Genomic DNA, 22,003 nt, shown 5'->3' with positions numbered 1-22,003 from the left:
ATATATTTAAAAATACATTTAGTTTTGTAAGAAACTGTGACTATCTTAAAAAGTGGTTGTATTACACTGCATTTCCATCAGCAGTGAATGAGAGTTCCAGTTGTTCCACATCCACATAAACATTTGGTTTTGTCAGTGTTTTTGATTTTGTCCATTCTAATAAGTGTATAGTGATATCTCATCATTATAATTTGTACTCCCTTAAAGCCTTATGATGTTAAATATATTTCTATATGCTTACATGCCATCTGTATATCTTCTCTAGTGAGTTATTGGTACATGTCACTCATTTCTTAACTGAGCTGTTCATTTACTTATTGGTGAGTTTTAACAGTTGTTTGTGTGTGTGTCTGTTTAAACTAGTCCTTTATCAGGTGTGTCTTTTGCAAAATGTTTTCTACCATTCTGTAGCTCATATTCTCATTTTCTTTATGTCTTTTGCAGAGAAGAAGTTTTATATTTTAATGAAGTCCAGCTTATATATTACTTCTTTCATGCCTTTGGTGCCATACTCAAAGTTATATAGATTATTTCCTAATAGTGATATAGTTTTGCATTTTACCTTAAGGTCAATAACCCATTTTAAGTTACTTTATGTTAAGGGTTTAAAGTCTGTGCCCTGATTCTTTTTTTTTTTTTTTTTTTCAGGTAGATGTCCAGTTGTTCCAGCACCATTTATTGAAAGGATTATCTTTGTTCCACTATACTGCTTATGCACCTTTGCACAGATCAGTTATCTTTATTTCTGGGTTCTCTATTCTGTTTCCCTGATCCATCTTGTTGACATGAAATTGAGATATTGTGGGAGCTCTTTAAGTTCTGTAAACATGTATCATGTTTAAAATAAGGAATATCCACAATAGCATTGATATATATTTTCTTGCGAAAAATATTTTGCAGGTTTTTGATTGCTGTGAGTACCTCCATCTCTTTATATATTTTCTAGCTGTATCTTCTTTTACCTACTATCACTAAAGGGGTGTTTTCTTATTTTCTTTTTCAGAGAGAACTCTTACCTCGAATTCCCACTTCATCCTTTTCATTTCAGAAGTTACATTCTGGTCCAGTTCCATATCATCTTGTTAAGACCACTGCAACAACCATTGTGATTTTATTCCACATTAAACCTCCTTCTTCTTGAGGTTAAAAGCTATATAGTTGACACTTAATAATGTGAGAGGTAGGGGCACTCACCGTCCATGCAGTATAAAAATCTGAGTGTAACTTTTGGCTGGCATTTTGTATAGATAGTTACTCCATATACATAGTTCCTCTGGATCTGCAGCTTCATATCTATGGATTCCACCTACCACAGACTGTGTAGCATTGTAGTATTTATTACTGAAAAAATAATCCTTGAATAATGGGTTGGTACTGTTCAAGACCCATGTTGTCCACAGGAGTCAACCCTGTATCCATGTATGTATGTATACATATATATATTCCTAACTTTCCCAGGATTGTCTTCCTGTTTTGTTGTTATGCTGAGCTTCCTTCTGAGGAGCTACCTGGGGACAATGCTAGCAGTAGGCTCTGTTACCTCTGTACTACTTGTTAGTGGCCTGGTTGGTGGTGGCTAGGTACAGACAAAAGTACAGGTATAATACACATGTGTTTGTATATGTATAGATACATGTGTGTGTGTATATATATATATATATATATATACACACATACATATATGAATAAACATGCAAACATACATACATATATACACACAAGAGTAGACTCTTGAGAGTCCCTTAGACAGCAAGGGGATCAAACCAGTCAATCCTAAAGGAACTCAACCCTGAATATTCATTGGAAGGACTGATGCTAAAGTGGAAGCTCCAGTACTCTGGACACCTGATGCAAAGAGCCAACTCACTGGAAAAGAATCTGATGGTCAGAAATACTGAAGGCAAAAGAAGACGGTGGTAGAGGATGAGATGATTAGAAAGCATTACCAACTGAATGGACATGAACTTGAGCAAACTCAAGGAGACAATAGAGGACAGGGAGGCCTGGTATGCTGCAGTTCATGGGGTTGTAAAAGTCTAACACAACTTAGTGATCAAACAGGAAAATATATGTCTATGTGTGGGTCTGTGTGTGTATATATATGTGCTTATATATGTATATACACTTTGATAGATTAAGATAGACATTCAAAACTTTCAGCAATGATTCAATCAATGCTTTTTATTAATATTAGAATTCTTTTTGCAAACTAGATTATTTAAAAACATTTACTCTCTTTTCCCACCTTTTTGGACAGAATCCATTGTCCTACCTTTAATTCTGGTCCTGCAAATTGACTTGACTTGGCCAATGAATTTCAGCAGACAAGAAGCAAGAAGATATTTAAACATGTCTGTATGGTTGCACTTTTATCCTATGTCATTGTCTAGGGCACTGGTGTCAGAAGAATGAAGGATGCATGAATTCAAATTCATCCTAGATCAGCCCACCATCAGCCTATGCTTAGCACAGACTTGTGAAAATAAATAACTGTTGTTTGAGCTAATGAGTTTGAGAATGGTTAAGATTACCACTATGTTCAAGAAATAACATAGCATTACATTCAGATAATAATTTATTTAAATAAACAGGTACCTCTTTGCACATTGTCAGATTGGCACTATTCCAAAATTCTGAATTAGAACTATCAAGATTTCTTTCTCACTTGAGATAAGCATATAGAGCATTGGGATCTTACTTAATAATATGAGTAACTTTGTTCTCCTCTGCCATTAATGATCACATTCTGAAAATATAAATACCAAACATATCTCACATTTTACTTTCTTCTTATAACAGATAAGGAAAAGCATTTTAGTCTTCAATAATTCTTGTACTTCCATTGATACTTCTCTTTGATTTGAAATATATTCCCTAGTTAAGGTGGATATAATTAATAACCACAGAACAATATGTATAAAAATAAATTATTACTGGCATTGAGGGAAAAAACACATTACTTTGATTAGAAATCTTGATGACTATAGATTATCTGACAGAGGCTTTGTACAGCCTACAAGAGTTTGTCAATCAGTCAACTACATATATATATATATATATATATATATATATATATATATGTATACACATACATATACACACACACAGACACACACACACACATATATATATATATATATATATATATATATACACGTATATATATATATATATGTATATGAACAGTGCAAAGAAATAGAGTAAAACAATAGAAAGGGAAAAACTTAGAGATCTCTTCAAGAAAATTAGAGATACCAAGGGAAGATTTCATGAAAAGATGGTCACAATAAAGGACAGAAACAGTATGGACCTAACAAAAGCAGAAGATATTAAGAAAAGGTGGCAAGAATACCTAGAAGAACTACACAAAAAAGATCTTAAAGACCCAGATAACCACAATGATGTGATCACTCACCTACAGCCAGACACCCCAGAGCTTGAAGTCAAGTGGGCCTTAGGAAGCACCACTACAAACAAAGTTAGTGGAGGTGATGGAACTCTAGCTGAGTAATTTCATATCCTAAAGATGATGCTGTGAAAGTGCTGCACTCAATATGCCAGCAAATTTGGAAAACTCAGCAGTGGCCACAGGACTGGAAAAGGTCAGTTTTCATTCCAATCCCAAAGAAAGGCAGTGCCAACGAATGTTCAAACTACCACACAATCGGACTCATTTCACACGCTAGGAAAGTAATGCTCAAAATTCTACAACTAAGTTTCAACAGTACATGAACCAAGAACTCCTGGATGTTCAAGCTAGATTTTAAAAAGCCAGAGGAGCAAGAGATCAAATTGCCAACATCCACTGGATCACAGAAAAAGCAAGAGAATTCCAGAAAAATATCTACTTTTTCTTCATTGACTACACTAAAGCCTTTGATTGTCTGGATCACAGGAAACTGTGGAAAAATCTTAAAGACATGGGAATGTTAAACCACCTTATCTGCCTCCCACAAAACCTGTATTCAGGTCAAGAAGCAACAGTTAGAATAGACATAGAACAACAGACTGGTTCCAAATTGGGAAAGTAGAACATCAAGGTTGTATATAGTCACCCTGATGATTTAATTTACATGCAGAGTACATCATGTGAAATGCTGGGCTGGGTGAAGCACAGCTGGACTCAAGATGGGCAGGGAGATATATCAGTAACTGCAAATATGCAGACGACAGGCATCACCTTTATGGCAGAAAGTGAAGAGGAACAAAAGAGCCACTTGATGAAAGTGAAAGAGGAAAGTGAAAAAGCTGGCTTAAAACTCAACATTAAAAAAATGGAGATCATGGCCTCTGGTCCCATCACTTCATGGCAAATAGATGGGGAAACAATGGAAACAGTGACAGACTTTCTTTTCTTGGACTCCAAAATCACTGCAGATGGTGACTGCAGCCATGAAATTAAAAGACACTTGCTCCTTGGAAGAAAAGCTATGACAAACCAAAACAGCATATTAAAAGCAGAGACATTACTTTGCCAACAAAGGTCCATTTAGTCAAAGCTATGTTTTTTCCAGTAGTCATATATGGATGTGAGAGTTGGAGCATAAAGAAAGCCAAGGGCTGAGGAACTGATGCTTTTGAACTGTGGTGTTGGAGAAGACTCTTGAGAATCCCTTGAACTGAAAGGAGATCCAACTAGTCAATCCTAAAGGAAATCAGTCCTGAATAGTCACTGGAAGGACTGATGCTGAAGCTGAAGTTCCAGTACATTGGTCCCTTGATGCTAAGAGCTAACTCATTAGAAAAGACTCTGATGCTGGGAAAGACTGAAGGCAGGAGAAGATGGGGACAACAGAGGATGAGATGTTTGGATGGCATCACTGACTCAATGGACATGAGTTTGAACAAGTGCTGGGAGATGGTGAAGGATAAGGAAGCCTGGCTTGTTGCAGTCTATGGGGTCACAAAAGTCAGGCACGACTGAGTAACTGAAGAATTATATACATACACACACACACACACACACACATATCTTGGATATATGGAGAAATACAAAGTGTGAAGCAATATAGTGCAGCTGGTAAAGAATCTGCTCAGTTGGTAAAGAATCTGCCTGCAATCAAGGAGATCTTGGTTTGATGGGGAAGATCTTCTGGAGAAGGGATAGACTACCCACTCCAGTATTCTTGGGCTTCCCTTGTGGCTCATCTGGTAAGGAATCTGCCTGCAATATGGGTTCAACCCCTGGGTTAGGAAGATGCCCTGGAGAAGGGAAGAGCTACCCACTCCTATATTCTGGCCTGCAGAATTCCATGGACTGTATAGCCCATGGGGTCACAAGGAGTCAGACATGACTGAGCAACTTTCACTTCACTCACAGAAGCAACAGCTTATCATTCCACTTTGGGCTAAGGCAGTACCAATAGTGACTGTGAGAAAAAATTGATCTTTATATGGTACTCAATTTTCTCATATTAGATGCAATAATTATAATTGATTCAACTACCTCACAAGTCTCTTCCAGCTCCAAAGTTCTATAATTCCATTACTTAACTAAATACTAGTCCCTGTCCTCAGGGGAAAGTTGCAAAAGCCATCTACCTGGGAGTGGGTGGAATGATCTTTTTCTTCCATGGGAAAAAATGAACATCTTTCAGTCTCACAGATTCAGTTTCACAGTATGTTTTGCAACAAAGTATGACTCACTCTTTCCACCTCTCACACCACAGCTTTCTCTCTCTCCATTTTGGCCATACACCCAGGAATTCTATCAAGTACTCAAATGAACTTGTCATCTAAACACACTCGTCTTGCTGTCCAGCTTCTAGCCTCAGTAACTCTTACTCAGCTTCATATCTCAGTCCATGTTTATCTCCTGAAGAAAGCTTTTCTTGAGGTTTGCATTAGATGCCTTGGGATAGTCTCCCAAAAGCACATTGCCTTTTTCATTTTCATCACTTTTTAATGTTTACCACTATTTTTAAAGTGTCAGTCTTCGTTCCATTAGTCTGAAAGCAGTGACTAAGTATCTTACTTTTTGCTATGTACCCTGTCCTTCACCATGCCTGGTACATAGTGGTAAGTCAACAGTTATTTTAAAAGACGTGATTTTTAATACTCTACTGCTACTCATTCTCATTCTGGTGCTATAGATACAAAAAGGTTAACCCTCACTGCAGACTGTGACAAAGTCAAACTGAATATTTTAGGAACAGTAGTTTTCTAAAGAAACTTGATGTACTGAATGTAAAATAAAATAAGTCCTTTAAGCTAATAAAAGGTAACAATAAAAATAATAAATTTTATTATAAGTTTTCATGAATCATGCTAAAAAGCCCTCTTTATTCTGAGCATGGACTGAAATGTTATCATAACAATCCCCCACAAAATACTGCATGCTATTTAGCAATTTTCCCAAGGAAGGGAAACACTTTTACAGGCAATATTTCAATAAAGAAAATGAAAATTATATGAAGAGAAGAAATATCTCAAAAGACACAATAACGAAAAAACCCAAGGGGGCTCACTAGTTCTGTGTTAATAGGCCACCACCAGATAGAAAAAATTTCTAAGACAGAAATTTTCCTGAGAACTCAAACAAAGAATGTCCCATTGAAGGTATATCAGTTTACTATAATGAATAAATATTGAGTATAATATTCTTGGACAATGCAATGAACATATCAACATTTAATTTATCAAATATAATAAAAGAGTGTTAGAATTCAAAGGAAATATTTAGTCCAAGCTCCTTGTTTTAAAGACAGAGACACTTTCCTTTCAGCATATACTGAATCAGCTATATACATGGCACACCTTAGAGGAAAACAGTTATTTGCACAAACGAACTTAGATTCCGATCTAATCCCACAAACACTGAAATATATCTCCATAACATGCTAACATTATGTTTGTATATGAAAATAATTGAATTCCTAGAAAATTTTAAAAATATTTTTGATACAATTATAATTATTTTCATTATTTCCAGAGTGCATTTTTAAGAGACTATCAATCATCATCTAAGTATGTTCTTTAGATGACTTTGATCTAATTTAATTGAATTCACTTGAGATAGAGTGAATATATATATATTTTATAGGCCTATATATATATATATATATATGCCAATTTCTGAACTATAACATAAATATTAAGGCAGATAAAATAATCAAAAATTTTTACATATTTTCCATTATTCTATAGCATGATTTCAGTGATAACTAATTATGTCTCAGTGCCGTAATTAATCATATAAGAACCAAGGAATTACTTTACAATATTGTATTGGTTTCGCCATACATCAACATGAATCCACCACAGGTATACATGTGTTCCCCATCCTGAACCCCCTTCCGTCCTCCCTCCCCATACCATCCCTCTGGGTCGTCCCAGCATACCAGCCCCAAGCATCCAGATCATGCACCGAACCTGGATTGGCGATTCGTTTCATATATGATATTATACATGTTTCAATGTCATTCTCCCAAATCATCCCACCCTCTCCCTGTCCCACAGACTCCAAAAGACTGTTCTATACCTCTGTGTCTCTTTATTAAAAAAAAAAAAAAAAAAGCATGGAGTCCTAACCACTAGACCACCACGGAAGTAAAAAAAAAAAAAAATAATAAGGAATTAAAGCTACTTTCTAAACATCTCAATAAATCTCATGATATGATTTGAGAATTAAAAAAAAAAAAACTGGAACCAAAACTTAATCCATAAATAATAGCATTAAGGCATATGTCCTAATACTAGCAAAGACCTTTATTCACTACAAATGTACACTGTCAGTAGAAGGCGATTAGAGAACGCTAATATTTTCATGTTTCCTTTCCTGATAAAAGCAAAGAATGTATTAAATATTACTTTCTCAACTGTAACTGTTCATTTCTATGCGTATACATTCTCCCTGGGATCCAAGTAAGGTGTTTTTCCACCTTAATTTTTTTTTGAAAATACAGAAAAGAAAAAGAAAGAAATATATCTGATTCTACAAGCATTGAACTGTAATGTAAATATTGTTTTTTTCTATCTTGAAAGAATTAAACAAAGAGATCACAAATGTGTTAATTAGGACTTAATTAGTGACATAAACTGAACTCATCATGGCTTAAACAAGGAAAAGTTTATAACCTTATACAATTAAATAGCCAAGGTCTAGTATTCCCTTCAGGCAGTTAGAAGTTTCTATTTTCTCCTACAGTACTGTTTTTCATTCTTTTAATCTACTGGTTCTTCTAGTAACGAAAGTTGGACATCAGTAGGCACCAAGTTAAATGATCCTTAAGAGTATATAATCTCGGAAAAGCGATTTTCTTCCACCTGGAATCTATATCAATTGCCCCAGATCCTAGACTGATAACTGTATCAAAAGGAATTCTGATTAGTTCAGCCCAAGCCTACAGACCCATACAGAACTAGAACAGATAAGGGTCATCAAAGCCTAAAATAGCTGAGCTGATAGAAGAAAGTGGGAGGATTGCTGGGCAAGCAAAAAAGCAGATGCTGCCAAAGAGAGAAAAATTTACTCTTTGTACAATTAGTTAACACCACATGGGGTCTCAAGGAGTCAGACATGACTGAGCAAATGAACTGAACTGATAAATATTTGGATAATATATCTTTTCTATTCTTTATTTTTTTAGAAAAAGTTTTTTTCTAATAAACTATGTATGAACTGTTAATATTTTTGAAAACTATTATCTATATCCTAGAAAAATTTCTAACAAGATATAAATGACCAACATTAATCCAGGAAAAGATACGAAGAGGCTTACAGTCACAGAAAAAAAAAAAAATTAAATTTCCTAAATATTTAACATTGAGTAAAAACGACCAAGTAGTCTTATAGCTATGTTCTCTCTTACAAAGACAAAATACACAAGAAAATGCATGCTTAGTTTATAGGAGATCTACCTTAATGTTATCTCATGAAAAATCTATAGGTGATTTAAAAAAAAGAAAAACACCAATACAGTATACTAACGCATATATACGGAATTTAGAAAGATGGTAACAATAACCCTGTGTATGAGACAGCAAAAGAGACACTGATGTATAGATCAGTCTTATGGATTCTGTGGGAGAGGGAGAGGGTGGGGAGATTTGGGAGAATGGCATTGAAACATGTATAATATCATGTATGAAACGAGTTGCCAGTCCAGGTTCGATGCAGGATACTGGATGCTTGGGGCTGGTGCACTGGGACGACCCAGAGGGAGGGTATGGGGAGGGAGGAGGGAGGGGGGTTCAGGATGGGGAACACAGGTATACCTGTGGCAGATTCATTTCTACATTTGGCAAAACTAATATAATATTGTAAAGTTTAAAAATAAAATAAAATTAAAAAAAAAGATGTCTTTAGATCAAATAGAGAAAGTTTTTGTTTTGCTTTGTTTTGTTTTTAAGCAGTGTTCCATTTAGAACCAACCTACTACCTAACTGAGAACATGGTAATTATGAAAATTATTTTTAGTAGGCAAAGTTGCTAAACTTATATGCATATCAAAATTTGAAACTTCTCAACATGAATCCTGCTTCAACTTTGAGCTCAGGTTTTAAACTATGGGAGATGTAAAAACATGATTTTCACAGTAAAAAAACTAAACTTTTGAGGATGTACCTTACCTATCATATTTAGGGTCAACTCATTTGTTCAGCTTTATTGAACAAATGGTCATTAATTACCTATGAGGATATAGCAGGGGCTTGCTAATGGAAATTTAAAGATGAACATGATGCATTTTTGTGGAAGGCATGGCAACCCATTCCAGTATTCTCACCTGGAGAATTCCCATGGGCAGAGGAGCCTGGTGGGCTAAGTCCATGGAGTTGAAAGGAGGTGGACAAGACTGAGAGGCTAAACAGGGAAGATGTTCTTTTGTAATGTGTGGAGTTAAGGAAGGCTTCACAGAAAAATATTTGAACTTTGTCTTAAAGGATGAGTGATGTGATGTTGCGTTTAGAACTGAATATAGATCCAGACAGAATTTACTGAGTGTAAGGAGAAGTATGAAACAACTTGCTGGGTTCAAAGATCATTTTATAAAACTTAAGTGTAGAGAGAAAACAAAAATCTGTAAGATAAGCACTATGGAGGTTCTGGAATGTTTGGAAACGTTTTAAGCTGGAGGGTAATATGATCGATAACCTCTCTGTTGCTGGGAGATCACCATTAGCAGTATGGATGTTAGACTGGAAGAGACCAGGCTGAAGGGTGGGAGAAGAGTAAGGACATTATTCGTTAAGAATTGTCTGGGTTTGTTTCAAATATCTCATCTTGGTGGATGTTAGCATAGGGATAGTTGGATATATTTTTTTTTCTGTCACTATATTATGCTCTTGCTAAGAGAGAAAATATCTGGCTATTCTTTATTCTTTCTTTCTTATTTACTTTTTTTTTTTTTGGCATCACCTCATGGCATGTGGGAGGGATCTTATCTTAGTTCCCCAACTAGGGAATCAACCCTTGCCACCTGCAGCGGGAACATAGCGTCTTAACCACTGCACTGCCAGATAAGTTTTAGTTGTTCTTTCTATATTCAACAGCTCATTCAGTAGGTGGCACATAGCAGATCCTTAAGCAGTACATATATTTTCAAATTTTGTTAAAAACTGAGCAGAAAACAAAAAAAATAATGCTTAATTGTGCTACTTCACAATGTACTTCCAGCTCCTGAACTGCAGTGGAGACTGTTGAAATATCGATAGCACTCTCCTGCTGCTCAAAACTGTTTGTGAACTTTAAAAACTGTATTCTTTACTGAAACAGTGTCATTAATGATTAACACAGCTTGAATGATTCTAGACTTTCTAACAGCTAACTTTCATAGGGTGAAGAAAATAATACAACAAAGAGGAATATAATTTACAGGGGAAAAATAAAAAAAAAAATAAAACAATCAAGGCATAGATACTTGCAACAGAAGCTGACCATACTTTAACCTTTGTAACTTGTTTTATTTTCTGGGGACAGATGTGGATTTTAAATGGAGTAAGAATATATTTAAAATTATAATCAGGCTAACCTTTTTATTTTTTAAAACTGACATTTATACAGATTTCCTGAACTATTCAAATTAATGTAGCACCAAATTTAGTCTCAAGTTAAAAACACAGAATGCATGTGTCCTGTTCTTCCTGACAACACCATGCATTCATTTCCCTGTGTCCAGATAGAAGGGCATGAAAAGCCAATCTTTGAAAAAATAAACTCTGGTTAAAAATTATTATTATGCAAGTAAAAGAATTCTGTCTACTTTATAATCCACTGTTGAACTGATAAAATAGAGAATAATACTTTTTAAAATAAAAAAAAAAATAAATTCAGGTAGCTATATATTCTGATGTTCTGTTCTACATTTTCATCTTTTAAAGCATAGATTTTAATTAAACTTAATAACATACATATGTTTTCCACCAGAATTTCAAAACTGCATTTTTGATATGTACATTGGGTGTATACCTGCACATCAATTGTCTCTATTTGACTTTAAAATGGTTAATCATGTGTCAGAGATATTTGTGATTTCAGTGTCTGCATCTATCTCTTATAAATGGAACTGAAACAAAAGATTGTGTTATACACATATAATTTAACATTAATCTGCAAAACTATCAATATTGGGATGAGTAGTTGCAATTTAAAACATCTGCGGTTCATAATTTATATAGAAGTTAATAATCTGAACACTAATACCATGCATATAATCTGAGAGATTCACAGATGCATTCAGTTCAGTTCAGCCACTCAGTCGTGTTCAACTCTTTGTGACTCCATGAATCGCAGCACGCCAGGCCTCTCTGTCCATCACCAACTCCCAGAGTTCACTCAGCCTCACGTCCATCGAGTCAGTGATGCCATCCAGCCATCTCATCCTCTGTCGTCCCCTTCTCCTCCTGCCCCCAATCCCTCCCAGCATCAGAGTCTTTTCCAATGAGTCAACTCTTTGAATGAGGTGGCCAAAGTACTGGAGTTTCAGCTTCAGCATCATTCCTTCCAAAGAAATCCCAGGGCTGATCTCCTTCAGAATGGACTGGTTGGATCTCCTTGCAGTCCAAGGGACTCTCAAGAATCTTCTCCAACACCACAGTTCAAAAGCATCAATTCTTCGGTGCTCAGCTTTCTTCACAGTCCAGCTCTCACATCCATACATGACCACTGGAAAAATCATAGCCTTGACTAGACGGACCTTTGTTGGCAAAGTAATGTCTCTGCTTTTCAATATGCTATCTAGGGTGGTCATAACTTTTCTTCCAAGGAGTAAGCATCTTTTAATGATTGTTCTTTGCTCTCAGAAGATATTAGCAATTAGCGGGCGGCTGCGACCGGCACACTTAGTGGGGCCGAGAGGAGCTACCCCATGTCGGAGGTCAGGGACAGAAGCCGGGAGGACCCCATGCCCGAGGGGAGGCGGCCAAGAGGAGTTACCCCACGTTCAAAGTAAGGGGCATTGGCCGAGAGTGCCAGGCTGTGACGGCGCAGGAACGGCCGAGAGGAACTACCCCGTGTCGGAGGTTAGTGGCGGCGGCCAAAAAGAGCTACCCTACGTCGGAGGCCACGGGCGGAAGCTGAGAGGACCTACCCCACGCCCGAGGCCAGAGACTGCGGCCGGGAGGAGCAACCCCACCTCCAAGGAGTGGTGGCTGCGCAGGCGCAGGAGAGCCTAGAGTAGCTATTCCACGTTCAAGGTCAGAAGGGGCAGCGGTGAGGAGATACCCCACAGATGCATTACAAAATAAAAATAAAGAATTAAGTCCTTTGCTATGTGTTTAAGTAATTAGTAGATTTTTGCCAGGCAATTTGTATAAAGTTTATAAAATCACATTGCATATTTTTGGAAAGCTGAGGAGTCCAGAGTGACTAAAGCCTAGGCACTGTATAGTGGTATAGCGGACTTAAAGGAGAGATGAAGTATGTAAAATATCCTCATTTGAAAGGAAAGACAATTTTTCTTAAAGAAAAGTGAAATCAACATTTGTAATTAATTTAAAAAGTAAAGTGTTACATTGAAATATACTCTTGCTTGTATGCTGGGAAACTTTTATAGATGCAATTAAACTTTAATTTAAAAGTATTCTCTGGTGTTATTAAGGTAACATATTTCCCACAGTAACAATTTATCATTACCTTTGTAGTTAACCTTGAAGCCAACAGATCCGACACTTTCATCTGTTTGAAGGTGCAGCCACATTTGGCTACTCATGCTTACTATCAGGTCTGGCACAAAGCTTCCAGTCAGCCTAAAAAGAGGTGGATAGAGAGAGGAGAAACAGATTATTAAAATACCACTGCACTGACAGGAAAGTTTCTAGTTGTTCTTTTTATATGGAACAGATCATTTGAATACCTCTCTAAGCAAATTATGAGACAGATGAGTTTCTCACAACTTTCTCAGCTAGAAACAAACGTCAGATTAATTTACAAGACAGAACAGACAAATAACATAATTTAGTGATCAATGTTTACTATAAACAAGTACTATTTATGTGCTAAACTAGGTTATATTTTTGCTTTATTGAGTATGCCAAAGCCTTTGACTGTGGATCACAATAAACTGTGGAAAATTCTGAAAGAGATGGGAATACCAGACCACTTGACCTGCCTCTTGAGAAACCTATATGCAGGTCAGGAAGCAACAGTTAGAACTGGACATGGAACAACAGATTGGTCCCAAAAAGGAAAAGGAGTACATCAAGGCTGTATATTGTCACCCTCCTTAGTTAACTTCTATGCAGAGTACCTCATGAGAAACGCTGGGCTGGAAGAAGCACAAGCTGGAATCAAGATTGCCAGGAGAAATATCAAAAACCTCAGATATGCAGATGACACCACCCTTATGGCAGAAAGTGAAGAGGAACTAAAAAGCCTCCTGATGAAAGTGAAAGTGGAGAGTGAAAAAATTGGCTTAAAGCTCAACATTCAGAAAACGAAGATCATGGCATCTGGTCCCATCATTTCATGGGAAATAGATGGGGAAACAGTGGAAACAGTGTCAGACTTTATTTTTCTGGGCTCCAAAATCACTACAGATGGTGGAAATTAAAAGACACTCCTTGGGAGAAAAGTTATGACCAACCTAGATAGCGTATTGAAAAGCAGAGGCATTACTTTGCCAACAAAGGTCCGTCTAGTCAAGGCTATGGTTTTTCCAGTGGTCATGTACGGATGTGAGAGTTGGACTGTGAAGAAAGCTGACTGCCAGAGAATTGATGGTTTTGAACTATGGTGTTGGAGAAGACTCTTGAGAGTCCCTTGGACTGCAAGGAGATCCAACCAGTCCATTCCAAAGGAGATCAGCCCTGAGTGTTCTTTGGAAGGAATGATGCTGAAGCTGAATCTCCAGTACTTTGGCCACCTCATATGAAGAGCTGACTCACTGGAAAAGACTCTGATGCTGGGAGGGATTGGGGGCAGGAGGAAAAGGGGATGACAGAGGACGAGATGGCTGGATGGCATCACCGACTTGATGGACATGAGTTTGGGTGAACTCCGGGAGTTGGTGATAGACAGGGCGGCCTGGCGTGCTGCGATTCATGGGGTTGTGAAGAGTTGGACACAACTGAGCGACTGCACTGCACTGAACTGAACTGAAACTAGGTTATATCTTTCAAATCCCTGAGGCAAGGTACTAAATTTTAAATACTGAAAATCTTATATTTCTTTTAAATTGAAAGACAAAAAGAATCTATAAAAATCTTTAACTTGTTGCTGTTTTCACACCAGTAATGTACTTCATGTTAACCTTTCAAGTTTCACAGAACTTCGTTCTAAAGAAGCACTGTGAAAAATATTTAAGTACTGTGCAAAACAATAAATCACAAAGAGCATAATATAACCCTTTGCAATACTGATGTCAGGCTAGCCATGTCAAGTATGTTTTACTGGAAACAATTTTATTTTAAATAATATGCTGCTAATTTGATATGGCATCACTGAATCTATGCATTAATAAACTCATTCAGTAATATTCACTTTTATAACCCTACAAAGAGAAATTACTTAATGATTCCACTGTCATCAATAATGCTTCGGTCTCATGTTTGAACTGAAGCAATAATCATACAAAGGAGGAGAGAAATGAGTAAATATAACCTTGAGGGGAAAAGTCTGTCAAAAATACAAAGACTTAAAACAACAAACAAATAACTCTTTGTATTCTTGACAGACTTTTCCCCTCAAGGTCATATTTACTCATTTGCTCTCCTCCTATATCTGCCATACAACCCAGCAATTCCACTGGATGGGCATACACACCAAGGAAACCAGAATTGAAAGAGACACATGTACCCCAATGTTCATTGCAGCACTGTTTACAATAGCCAGGACATGTAAGCAACCCAGATGTCCATCGGCAGATGAATGGATAAGAAAGCTGTGGTACATATACACAATGGAATATTACTCAGCTATGAAAAAGAATTCATTTGAATCAGTTCTAATGAGGGGGATGAAACTGGAGCCTGTTATACAGAGTGAATTAAGTCAGAAAGAAAAATACCAATATGGTAATATTAGTGCATATATATGGAATTTAGAAAGATGGTAACGATGATCCTAAATGCGAGACAGTGAAAGAGACACAGATGCAAAGAACAGACTTGGACTCTGTGGGAGAAGGCAAGTATAGGATGATTTGAGAGAATAGCATTGAAACATGTACATTATCATATGTGAAACAGATCACCAGTCCAGGTCCATACATGAGACAGGGTGCTCAGGGCTGGTGCACTGGGATGAACCTGAGAGATGGGAGGAGGAGGGTGGTGGGAGGGAGGGTCGGGATGGGGTACACATGTATACCCATGGCTGATTCATGTGAATGTATGGCAAAAACCACCACAATACTGTAAAGTAATTAGCTTCCAATTAAAATTTAAACAAAGAGTACAAAGAGGAAAAAAGAATGGATCCACTGCTGAGTAAAATATCCATCATGATAGGGAATTCTAAATTACATACTTAAAAAATAGGTTTTTAAAAGAAGAAATTCTCAAGTGCTTCCCTACTTTGTTGCTAAAAACATGAACATTTCTGAAAAATTACAGGAGAGAAGATATAAAGTTTCCCTTCTTAATATCAATAAAAAGGGCACCCTAATAAAGCTGTGTTCTGGATGAAGGCTATACTATAATTAAACTAGCAGAGGGCAACATAGAGGAGCACTGTATTCCTGAGGCCACCATGGCTGCAGAATGTCCAGTTCTTAGTCAACTTCCAAACTATAAACCATGATCAACAGACTGCATTAGCAATACAGCTATGCCACCAGTGTTGAGTGTTACAGAATTTATTGGAATCCATCACAAATGAACTCAGTTAAATATTGTGATGTAATTATGAGATTGTGCATAATACTGAGGAATAGTGTGAGATATAAAGATACATAAGATATTATAGAATTTTAGACTATATTCACTTCATTCCTGCCAAAGGAAATAAAATTTGTATAATATAAAGAACACACGTACATTATCCTTTGTAATATATGTGCATATCTGTATGTACTCATATGCATACATATATGCATTATCATTTGAAAATTGATGGCACATGAACTTTCAGTCTTCAGTTGATGGGTTCAGAAGCACTCATTTTCTGAGCTACAGAAAAGAGACAGGTTTATGGGCAAGAGTGAGTACTCAAGCTCAGAGTAAAGTAAACCCATTATGAAATGGTCATGAGAGTTTAAAACTATAGGATATACATCAGCTATACCATATCAAATATGCCAACAATCTATCTCCTAGTGAATATTAAAAGGTGTTTTTTTAATAAGATTAAATTGTTCCTCTTTGTTATATCCATCTCAGTCCTATACTTTTTTACCAACCAAAAATTTTTAGTACATTTAATTTTGTCAGTTCATAAAGAACTGCTAACACATATAGGCTAATTGTTCCACTGACAACTTGCACTCCTATTTGCCATAATTCTATCTAGTTTCCAATAAATTGGTGGTGTAATAGTAAAAATAAATTTTAAAATAACGGCTAAATTAAAAATTTTCCCAGTATCAAAGTTAAAGACAATTCCCCCTTTCTCTGTAGCATTTCTTTTAGAAAACTTGAAATTATAAATGACAAAATTTCTTACAGATGTATATCAATTTTTTAAGCTAAATATGCCTCTTGTCATTTTTTCACATTACATAATGTATTTATTTGAGGCTTTAAATAAATACGAGGAAGCCGGAGAAGGCAACTGAGCGCCTTGGCCCGCCCCGCCCCCGCCCCATCACCACCAGTCCCCTCTCGCCACACTCACTAAGTATCCAGTGCTCAACCTCTCTGTACGGCAGCACAGCTACTCAGACCTGCTGTCCGCCCCCGGGAAGCAGTTCCAGATAAAGTAATTCATGGGCATCACTGGACTGACGGTTGCTTTGAGCCCACAGGAGCTCCCTTTTTGGATCGTGCAGACAGGTGCGTTCTGAAGGAGGCATTGTCGTTTGCTTGCCTGTCTAGGTGAATTGCAGGCGAAAGCCTCAGAAAGTTAGAGAGGAGAATTAGCCACACAGGCTACAGTTGGTATTTAAATGGCCCACTTCAAACCAGCTGCTAGTGTTTTGTTAAAGCAGTACATCTGTGCATGCAAAAGTGAATTTACCCCTCCCTCTTCTTTCTTAGCTAATGGAAAACCATTAAGGGAAGCTGGGATGAGAGACCGCTTGCTCCTTTCCATCAGCTTAATAATAAACTTTAACGTGAGGTTTCAGTAGCACCTTGTTCGCCTCTTTAAATTATGACGTGCACAAACTTTCTTTTCAATGCAATGCATCTAAAGTTTTGATACCTGTAACTTTTTTTTTTTGGTTGCAATTGTTTAAGAATCATGGATTTATTTTTTGTAACTTTGGCTATCGTCCTTGTGTATCCTGACAGCGCCATGTGTGTCAGCCCATGTCAATCAAGATGGGTGATTATGAAATGCCAAACTCCTAAATTAAATGTTTTGGAATTCAGTGGGTAAATAAAAATGCTGCTTTGGGGATATTAAAAAAAATGTAAGCATAAAGGAAATGTCACTCTGTCTCCCTGTTTCCGTGGGAGCTTAAGCCTAGATTATAGCCCTGTGATGTTAACTCCCTGCTTGCTGTAAAGATACAAGTTCTATTTTCCCTTTTGATAAGGACAAACAACATGTATACAAGCAGATTGTATCTGTCTGATATATAAGGAGTGAGATTCAGTTTTCCTCACAATTTCTTTAGCAGATTGTGTGTGATGTATATCACTTGTCTGGTTTAATGCTTATTCAATATTAAAAAATGGAAAAGGTCAATTTTCATTCAAATCCCAAAGAAAGGAAATGCCAAAGAATGTTTGAATTACCACATAATTGCACTCATCTCACAAGCTAGCAAAGTAATGCTCAAAATTCTACAAGCCAGACGTCAACAGTATATGAACCATGAACTTCCAGATGTTCAAACTGGATTTAGAAATGGCAGAGAACCCAGAGATCTAATTGCCAACATGGGTTGGATCATAGAAAAGGCAACAGAGGTCCAGAAAAACATCTACTTCTGCTTTATTGACTATGCCAAAGCCTTTGACTGTGTGGATCACAACAAACAGGAAAATTCTTAAAGAGATGGGAATACCAGACCACTTGACCTGCCTCCTGAGAAATCTGTACACAGGTCAAGAAGCATCAGTTAGAACTGGACATGGAACAACAGACTGGTTCCAAATTGGGAAAGCAGTACATCAAGGCTGTATATATTGTCACCGTGCTTGTTTAACTTATATGCAGAGTCTATCATGTGAAATGTCAGGCTGGATGAAGCACAAGCTGGAATCAAGATTGCCAGGAGAAGTATCAATAATCTCGGATACCCAGATGACAGCATCCTTATGGCAGAAAGTGTAGAACTAAAGAGCCTCTTGAAGAAAGTGAAAGAGGAGAGTAAAAAGGTTGGCTTAAAACTCAACATTCAGAAAACTAAGATCATGGCATCTGGTTCCATCAATTCTTGGCAAATAGAAGGGGAGACAATGGAAACAGTTGACAGACTTTATTTTTCTGGGCTCCAAAATCACTGCAGATGGTGGCTCCAGCCATGGAATTAAAAGATGCTTACTCCTTGGAAGGGAAGTTATGACCAACCTAGACAGCATATTACAAAGCAGAGACATCACTTTGTCAACAAAGATCCATCTAGTCAAGGCTATGGTTTTTCCAGTAGTCATGTATGGATGTGAGAGTTGGACTATAAAGAAAGCTGAGCATTGAAGAATTGGTGCTTTTGAACTGTGGTGATAGAGAAGACTCTTGAGAGTCGCTTGGACTGCAAGGAGATTAAACCAGTTGATCCTACAAGAAATCAGTCCTGAATATTGATTGGAAGGACTGATGCTGAAGCTGACACTCCAATACTATGGCCACATGAAAATGCGAAGAACTGACTCACTGGAAAAGACCCTCATGCTGGGAAAGAATGAAGGCAGGATGAAAAGGGGATGACAGAGGTTGAGATGGTTGGATGGCATCACTGACTCAAAGGACATGAGTTTGAGGAAGCTCCGGGAGTTGGTGAGGGACAGGGAAGCCTGGCATACTGCACTCCATGGGGTCATAAAGAGTCGTACACAATTGAGCAACTGAACTGAACTGAATATTAAAAGTGTTTCATTCTTTCTACATTTTTGGAGAGTCTTAACTTCATGGGAAATAGATGGGAAAACAGTGGAAACAGTGTCAGACCTTATTTTTCTGGGCTCCAAAATCACTACAGATGGTGACTGCAGCCATGCAATTAAAAGATGCTTACTCCTTGGAAGGAAAGTTATGACCAACCTAGATAGCATATTCAAAAGCAGAGACATTACTTTGCCAACAAAGGTCCATCTAGTCAAGGCTATGGTTTTTCCTGTGGTCACATACGGATGTGAGAGTTGGATGTGAAGGCTGAGCACCGAAGAATTGATGCTTTTGAACTGTGGTGTTGGAGAAGACTCTTGGGAGTCCCTTGGACTGCAAGGAGATCCAACCAGTCCATTCTGAAGGAGATCAGCCCTGGGATTTCTTTGGAAGGAATGATGCTCAAGCTGAAACTCCAGGACTTTGGCCACCTCATGCGAAGAGTTGACTCATTGGAAAAGACTCTGATGCTGGGAGGGATTGGGGGCAGGAGGAGAAGCGGATGACAGAGGATGAGATGGCTGGATGGCATCACTGACTCGACGGACGTGAGTCTGAGTGCACTCCGGGAGTTGGTGATGGACAGGGAGGCCTGGCGTGCTGCAATTCATGGGGTCGCAAAGAGTCGTACACGACTGAGCGACTGATCTAATCTGATCTGATCTGAACTTGGTTTGCATGAGATATTATTTTTAATTATATTTCCTCAATAGTTTGGTGATGAGGATGGGATACAAATGACAGTTCCAGAATTAAACGGACCAGCTGACGCTCTTATAACGACACAGCAAAGATATAAGAGACTGAATTATAAAGTCTCCCTTATAGTGCTCTGTTCTTTTGGAATACTAGTTAGATGAACCACCCTCTGCAAATTTAAGACTTACTACTGAGTAACTCTGGTTAAATTGGGCTCTAAAATCCCTTCAGGACCATGATTAGCTTTGACAATGGAAAAATATGGGAAGCCAGGAATGCTGCCTAAAGTTTTGTTTTGTTGTTGTTGTTGTTGTTGTTCAATTTAAACATTTTTTATTTTGCATTGGGGTATAGCCAATTGAGAATGCTACCAAACTACAGTTTGGTAGTTTCAGGTGAACAGTGAAGGGCCTCAGCCACATACATACATGTATCAATTCTCCCTCAAATCCCCTCCCATCCAGGCTCACCTGCAGTTTTTAAGCAGCTAGTATCTCTGTCACATTTGGAATACTTATGAGAATACAATTCTTCAAGATGTATGAGGGATTTAAGGGGGGCACATTATAAGCCCATTAATTACTGGTATTTGAAGCAGAACTAAAGGGCCTCTTGATGAAAGTGAAAGAGGAGAGTGAAAAAGTTGACTTAAAGCTCAACATTCAGGAAACTAAGATCCTGGCATACAGTCGCATCATTTCATGGCAAATAGATGGGGAAACAGTAAAAACAGTGTCAGACTTTATTTTTCTGGGCTCCAAAATCACTGCAGATGGTGATTGCAGACATGAAATTAAAAGACGCTTACTCCTTGGAAGGAAAGTTGTGACCAACCTAGACAGCATTATGAAAAAGCAGATACATCACTTTGTCAACAAAGGTCCGTCTAGTCAAGGCTTTGGTTTTTCCAGTAGTCATGTATGGATGTGAGAGTTGGACTATAAAGAAAGCTGAGCGCTGGAAAATTGCTGCTTTTGAACTGTGGTGTTGGAGAAGACTCCTGAGAGTCGCTTGGACCACAAGGAGATTAAGCCAGTTGATCCTAAGGAAATCAGTCCTGAATATTGATTGGAAGGACTGATGCTGAAGCTGAAACCCCAATACTTTGGCCATCTGATGCGAAGAGCTGACTCATTGGAAAAGACCCTGATGCTGTGAAAGGTTGAGGGCAGGAGGAGAAGGGGACGACAGAAGATGAGATGGTTGGATGGTATCATCGACTCAGTGGACATGGATTTGGGTGGACTCCGGGAGTTGATGATGGAAAGGGAGGCCTGACATGCTGTGGTTCATGGGGTGCAAAGAGTCAGACATGACTGAGCAACTGAACTGAACTGACTGGATGGATATTATTCTAAGAATAAAGTTTAAAATGATTTGGATAGCCAGAAGGAAAGATTGAGGAGAATGAAAAAACAAATGTGAGAATTGAAGAGCTCTCTTTCACAGAACCATCTTCTTCCTTTCTTTGCTGTTTCTGCTCCCTCTCTCCCCCTGTATCTCTGTATTCTTCTTGCTTCAAATAGACACCTGGGAAGAAGGATGTGATGATCTTTTAGATACATGGTTCCCTTCATCAGTAAACTTCCCTAAAGAGAAGACCAGTGGCATGACTTCTTTAGCTCCTACTGAATTACCTGCCTTATTTGAGAACACAGGCTTGTAAGTCTCATATTCTAGCTCTGAACCCACTCCATATCTTAGCATATAGTCTAC

The 22,003-nt window shown here is 37.7% G+C and overlaps 1 protein-coding gene across 7 annotated transcripts in view; it reads right to left on the bottom strand.

The window, feature by feature from the left end:
• The window catches only part of CSMD3 (CUB and Sushi multiple domains 3), a 1,461,887-nt gene that overhangs the window by 617,857 nt on the left and 822,027 nt on the right, over positions 1-22,003 (bottom strand). For all 7 annotated transcript variants that reach the window (XM_070802767.1, XM_070802766.1, XM_070802772.1 and 4 more), the window contains one exon: positions 13,073-13,185. In XM_070802767.1, coding sequence (XP_070658868.1) covers positions 13,073-13,185 — 113 coding nt within the window. The remainder of the gene's footprint in view (positions 1-13,072; positions 13,186-22,003) is intronic.

The sequence above is a fragment of the Bos indicus genome, chromosome 14, assembly GCF_029378745.1.
Source record: "Bos indicus isolate NIAB-ARS_2022 breed Sahiwal x Tharparkar chromosome 14, NIAB-ARS_B.indTharparkar_mat_pri_1.0, whole genome shotgun sequence".
In the NCBI taxonomy this organism is placed as follows: Eukaryota; Metazoa; Chordata; class Mammalia; order Artiodactyla; family Bovidae; genus Bos; species Bos indicus.
This window is presented reverse-complemented; position numbering and strand designations above follow the sequence as displayed.